The 6,872-nt window shown below is 46.2% G+C and overlaps 1 protein-coding gene across 1 annotated transcript in view; it reads right to left on the reverse strand.

The window, feature by feature from the left end:
* dgkh (diacylglycerol kinase, eta) overlaps window positions 1-6,872 on the reverse strand; it is a 51,854-nt gene that overhangs the window by 25,113 nt on the left and 19,869 nt on the right. Inside the window, exons 5-7 of the mRNA XM_056288917.1 lie at window positions 6,760-6,865; window positions 493-599; window positions 248-373 (exon numbers count right to left, since the gene is read on the reverse strand). Of these exons, the coding sequence (XP_056144892.1) occupies window positions 248-373; window positions 493-599; window positions 6,760-6,865 (339 nt within the window). The remainder of the gene's footprint in view (window positions 1-247; window positions 374-492; window positions 600-6,759; window positions 6,866-6,872) is intronic.

Below are 6,872 nucleotides of genomic sequence, written 5' to 3' on the forward strand. Positions count from 1 at the left end.
CTAATTAAGATTAAAATCTTAAATTTTAACACGCTGTGCATGTTCGTGCATCTTTGAGCATATGTGTGTGTGTGTGTGTGTGTGTGTGTGTGAGACTGTGTCTGGCATGAATGTGTCAAGCAGAACTGGGTTCCCCTCACTGCTGTAACAGAGCCTGTTTGTTCCATATGAATCCCTTGTACATTATGATTTAAGTGGGGGGGGGGCAAAACCTTTACTGTGCATGCATGCATGACAGATTTCTTACCATAGCTTTACACCAAAGGCATCGCCAGTCCTGCAGTCTCAGTACACTGCCACACGTCTTATCACACACGGCACATTTGGCACTGACAGGTAGGTTTCCCTCCAGCCACTGGTGGGGCATAGCAATCTGCAGGTTCAACACACACACACACACCGTGTAACTCACACACAGTGGGGAACCTGCAAGCATGCTACCCACCCACACACCCCTGGCTGCAGGGCAGACACCAAAACACGAACACTTACCCCGTCCTCATCCTCAATGATATCTTTGCCTATGGAAGCGAGGGTCGTCCATTTACAGTTATTAGTGGCTCGGACAGCACAGCGCTTGTGGGCTTTAAATTTGCAAACTGAAAGACACAAACAGTCAACACACACAGGAGTTAGCGTCTGCAACGGAGCTTCGTTTCAGGAAATTATCTGTATGAACTCAAAATAAAGATTTATGAGTGACTATGTCAATAATTCACCATACTTTTTCTGCTTTTTCTCAGGAGCGTCTACTCATTCTTCCATTCCAGCAAAATGGATGGTTGATGAAAAACATTTTTTTTTTTTGTGGATTTTTCCCAGTTTTTCTCTCCAGTTGTATCTGGCCAATTACTCCACTCTTTCGAGCCATCCCGGTCACTGCTCCACCCCCTCTGCCGATCCGGGGAGGGCTGCAGACTACCACATGCCTCCTCCAATACATGTGGAGCCGCCAGCCGCTTCTTTTCACATGACAGTGAGGAGTTTCACCAGGTGGATGTAGCGCGTGGGAGGATCACGCTATTCCCCCCAGTTCCCCTTCCCCCCCCCGAACAGGTGCCCCAACTGACCAGAGGAGGCACTAGTGCAGAGACCAGGACACATACCCACATCCAGCTTCCCACCCACAGACACGGCCAATTGTGTCTGTAGGGACACCTGACCAAGCCGGAGGTAACACGGGGATTCGAACTGCAGATCCCCATGTTGGTAGGCAACGGAATAGATCACTACGCTACCTGGATGCCCTGAAAAATATATTGATCACCTCTAAAACAAAAGTAACTGCCAGGACAGTATCGTCTCAAAATGGATCAAGAGCTGATGAACCGTTTGAAAGGCTGCACAATTGCTAGTGTGAGCCAGTTCTCTCCTACAGCTTTACACTATTGGACTTCGCTCACCACAGCCGGCTCACCAGTTCATTCATCTGGATCCAGTTTTCCAGCCAGGCTAAGGAAGCCCAAAGCCCTGGGTGCTAGAGCGCTGCTCCATGGAGCTCTGTGTTATGATGTGTGGATTATTGGTTTTAAAATGCTCCTCATCAGCCAGATTTGAAATGCCTTTACAAGCCATACATACGCAGACGTACCAATAGTACACGTGTTTCTTGAGCACTTTGAGACTTTGCTTTCTGCATGATGGAAGTGATGCACAGTAAAATCTCTGATGCCAGAATGTAATTCATTCCCTTTCTAAGTTGTGGACTCGTTTCACTGCAGCCTCAACACATCAGTGCTCACGGCCAAGGCATCTCAAACTGGGCTTTTTGTTATACCAGCAAACTTCCTTAACTCGTCCTCTGCCTTCTGTATTGTCAGAAGACATGTACAGTAAACCTGGTTCTGTAAGGCAAAACTGCCAAGGACAGGATTTCCTTAATGATACAAAAACGTCAGTGTCGCATCCGGGTAGTGTAGCAGTCTATTCTGTTGCCTTCCAACACGGGGATCGCCGGTTCGAATCTCCATGTTACCTCCAGCTCTGTTGGGTGTCCCTACAGACACAATTGGCCGTGTCTGTGAGTGGGAAGCTCGAAGTGGGTATGTATCCTGGTTGCTGCACTAGCACCTCCTCTGGCCAGTCGGGGCACCTGTTCAGGGGGAAGGGAGAACTGGGGGGAATAGCGTGATCCTCTCATGTTGTACGTCCCCCTGGCGAAACTCCTCACTGTCAGGTGAAAAGAAGTGGCTGGCGACTCTACATGTATCAGAGGAGGCATGTGGTAGTCTGCAGCCCTCCCTGGATCGGCAGAGGGGTGGAGCAGCGACCGGGACGGCTCGGAAGAGTGGGGGTAATTGGATTGGTACAACTGGGGAGAAAAAGGGGGGGAGCAAAAGAAAAAAAAAGTCAGTGTTTGTTTCCGGGTTGATGATGAAGGGACTCTGGCACTCTGACACCTTCGGTCATGCAAATCACATCAAGTTCTACACGCAGTCAGTATGCATGAGAAGAATCACAGTCACACAAGGAGTGGCAAGCAGTCACACATCACAGGCAACTTCAGCGCAGTCAGTGTAAACAGCACTGGACCAGAGTGTCAGTGCGGCGAGTCAAATGTAAATGTAACGTCAATACTTCCTATGACTACGTATGGGCGGAGACTGATAGCTCTCATGGGTCGCTCCATTAAGGATGAGATGAGCACTTAGTGGAGTCATGAATAATATCTGCACCCTGAAGTGTGGTGCTACCAGCCTCAGACCTCATAAACACACACACACACACACACACACACTCACACTCTCTCTCTCTCTCCCTCTCTTTTGGATTCATCGGACATCAAATAAACGGATAACTTCACTCAGTTTGAGACCATCAACAACCAAGGAGCCTGATCCAAACAAAGCTGGTCATATCCGGCAGCAGCAGCGATCGATGGCTCAATCTAGCCTACCACTAAATGCTGTTAGGGAACATTAGCAGGACATTAAGAGGAGGCAGAGGACATGATACCAAAGCCTGTTAATGGCCATGCTCAACCCTGTGTATTCTCAAATCAGACTGGAGCAAAATGCAAAAGTGGGTGTGTGTGTGTGTGTGTGTGTGTATGTGTGTGATGTGGAGACAGACAAAGAGAAAGGACAGAAACTTTGACTGTGTGCAATTGTGTGTGTGCGTGTGTGCGCGCGTGTGTGTGTGTGTGTGTGTGTGTGTGTGTGTGTGTGTGTGTGTGTGTGTGGCCCGCCGCACAGATAATTCGGCATTGATTGTCATGCACAGGAAATCAAGGGGAAATATAAGTAGCTCAGCTTTGACTGTTGGGAAACTGTTTGCCTGGCTGCTCTCAACATTTAATAGACACACATTCCTCGTCCTCCTTCTGTCTTCCTCTCTGTCTCACATGCTGTCATTCAAGAGTCTCACAGATTAATCTCTCTCAATCTATGGGTCTCTATCTCTGTCTCTCACGCTCTCTCTCTTTGACTACAATTCAATAAAGCAATTACACACACACACACATAATATATATATATATATATATATATATATATATATATGAGTCAAGTAAATTCTTTATGAGACAGTACAAGCCTGTTTCATTGCTGATGATTGACAGTTGATGAATACAGACAGATGCATATACACTACCGTTCAAAAGTTTGGGATCACCCAAACAATTTTGTGTTTTCCATGAAAAGTCACACTTATTCACCACCATATGTTGTGAAATGAATAGAAAATAGAGTCAAGACATTGACAAGGTTAGAAATAATGATTTGTATTTGAAATAAGATTTTTTTTTACATCAAACTTTGCTTTCGTCAAAGAATCCTCCATTTGCAGCAATTACAGCATTGCAGACCTTTGGCATTGTAGCTGTTAATTTGTTGAGGTAATCTGGAGAAATTGCACCCACGCTTCCAGAAGCAGCTCCCACAAGTTGGATTGGTTGGATGGGCACTTCTTGCGTACCATACGGTCAAGCTGCTCCCACAACAGCTCAATGGGGTTCAGATCTGGTGACTGCGCTGGCCACTCCATTACCGATAGAATACCAGCTGCCTGCTTCTGCTCTAAATAGTTCTTGCACAATTTGGAGGTGTGTTTAGGGTCATTGTCCTGTTGTAGGATGAAATTGGCTCCAATCAAGCGCTGTCCACTGGGTAGGGCATGGCGTTGCAAAATGGAGTGATAGCCTTCCTTATTCAGAATCCCTTTTACCCTGTACAAATCTCCCACCTTACCAGCACCAAAGCAACCCCAGACCATCACATTACCTCCACCATGCTTAACAGATGGCGTCAGGCATTCTTCCAGCATCTTTTCATTTGTTCTGCGTCTCACAAACGTTCTTCTTTGTGATCCAAACACCTCAAACTTGGATTCATCCGTCCACAACACTTTTTTCCAGTCTTCCTCTGTCCAATGTCTGTGTTCTTTTGCCCATCTTAATCTTTTTCTTTTATTGGTCAGTCTCAGATATGGCTTTTTCTTTGCCACTCTGCCCTGAAGCCCAGAATCCCGCAGCCGCCTCTTCACTGTAGATGTTGACACTGGTGTTTTGCGGGTACTATTTAATGAAGATGCCAGTTGGGGACCTGTGAGGCGTCTGTTTCTCAAACTAGAGACTCTAATGTACTTATCTTCTTGCTCAGTTGTGCAACGCGGCCTCCCACTTCTTTTTCTACTCTGGTTAGAGCCTGTTTGTGCTGTCCTCTGAAGGGAGTAGTACACACCGGTGTAGGAAATCTTCAATTTCTTAGCAATTTCTCGCATGGAATAGCCTTCATTTCTAAGAACAAGAATAGACTGTCGAGTTTCAGATGAAAGTTCTCTTTTTCTGGCCATTTTGAGCGTTTAATTGACCCCACAAATGTGATGCTCCAGAAACTCAATCTGCTCAAAGGAAGGTCAGTTTTGTAGCTTCTGTAACGAGCTAAACTGTTTTCAGATGTGTGAACATGATTGCACAAGGGTTTTCTAATCATCAATTAGCCTTCTGAGCCAATGAGCAAACACATTGTACCATTAGAACACTGGAGTGATAGTTGCTTGAAATGGCCTCTATACACCTATGTAGATATTGCACCAAAAACCAGACATTTGCAGCTAGAATAGTCATTTACCACATTAGCAATGTATAGAGTGTATTTCTTTAAAGTTAAGACTAGTTTAAAGTTATCTTCATTGAACAGTACAGTGCTTTTCCTTCAAAAATATGGACATTTCAATGTGATCCCAAACTTTTGAACGGTAGTGTATATATATGTGTGTGTGTGTGTGTGTGTGTGTGTGTGTGTGTGTGTGTGTGTGTGTGTGTGTGTGTGTGTGTGTCATGTTGACAGCAAAAACGAAACAGAGCAAAAGCAAAACAAAACAATAAAAACTGTCCATTTCATGATTTTGCAGATCCATATATATATATATATATATGGTATGTATGGCTGGTGTGAGAGAGAATCATTTATGCGGTTCCAGCTGGAGCTTCATCATCTGTGAAGCCCATGATAGGTGGTTTTTTTTCTGCAGTCTCAAACAAGGTTGATCCCTCTCCCTCTGCTGTTTATATGCTGATTCATATCTAAGCACGGCAGCATGGGAGATAGATGCTGCTCTAATAAGGGTTTCTCCATCTTTCTGTCTCGCTCTCTGGGCTCCCCTCTCTGTTTCTCTTGCCCTCTCCCTTCAACAGATTGAGAGGAGCTTATTGTAGCAGATAATGAGCACCCAGTGAAGAGGCTTATATTGCCCACACACACACACACACGCACGCACACACAGACAGATGCATGCACACACACACACACACACACACACACACACACACACACACACACACACACACACACACACACATTTGAGTGCAAATTTATGCACGCGCCAGCGCTGGCGTACACATGTAATGGGAAGCTTTCACGCACAACTGGGGAACATTAGCCTAATTAGAAAGAGAGGATATGCAGATGGTGCTCATTAGGTTCTGCTGGTTGTCACCGACACTTTGCATTACACCAGCCAGCATGCGGGCAAAAAATAGCCCCCTGCCCCACCTCACTGTTCTCGCACAGCTGAGGTGTGGAAATGACCACGGCCCGATAATGACACACCGGCGATCGCCGAGTGATCAGCTCGTGTCATTCATCAGCCGAGTGAGCAGGTTTCTCACGTGCTGAGCAGAGCGGAGACCAGAGATGCAGGTAGTCACCTCGGCTGCGCTCTTTTAATCGCACTTTGCAGTTAATTTGTCTTCCTTCTGAACAGAGAATTACAGCGGCGCTTCTCCTTCATCCCTCCGAAACTTCATTCCCACCGCCAACAGCAAGTCAGAGACTTCTGCCCACTGACTCATCCAGCCCGTTTCAAACCCCAAACAAGGACTCTTTCAGACCAACTTCTTTGCGGGTTCACAAGCCCGAGTCTCCATCTCTGACCCAGTTTACAGCCTAGTGAATTCCAAGGCATACGTGCCACGCAACACTCTTAAACACAACAACTAATCTGGGCAACAACAACAACAAAAGAAAGAAAGAAAAAGAAAAAACAGCCTGTTTCCTGGGCCAGTAGTGAGATGTAGAAAAGTGCGACGGCAAGTATATATATATGGCAATGGAGTCACACGAGTCATACAATAAATACCGCACGCACACAGTAAAACAGAACTGGAGTGATGTGTGTGCTCCAACTTGAAAAATCTAACGTGTATTCCTTTGCGAGTGAGTACATGCATACTAATTGTGTGTGTGTGTGTTTGCGGGCCTGCATTCTCGTGTGTGGTGTGTGTGTGTGTGTGTGTGTGTGTGTGTGTGTGGTTGTTACCTTCGCAGGAGAGGCCGTGGGAGGTGACCCCAGACAGGCTGTCTCTACAGACGTTGCAGAAGGTGGGGCGTGCGTGGGAGCAGGCGTACCAGTTGTGCATCCCTGAGAAATGT

Source organism: Lampris incognitus, chromosome 11 (assembly GCF_029633865.1).
Source record: "Lampris incognitus isolate fLamInc1 chromosome 11, fLamInc1.hap2, whole genome shotgun sequence".
NCBI classification, from domain to species: domain Eukaryota; kingdom Metazoa; phylum Chordata; class Actinopteri; order Lampriformes; family Lampridae; genus Lampris; species Lampris incognitus.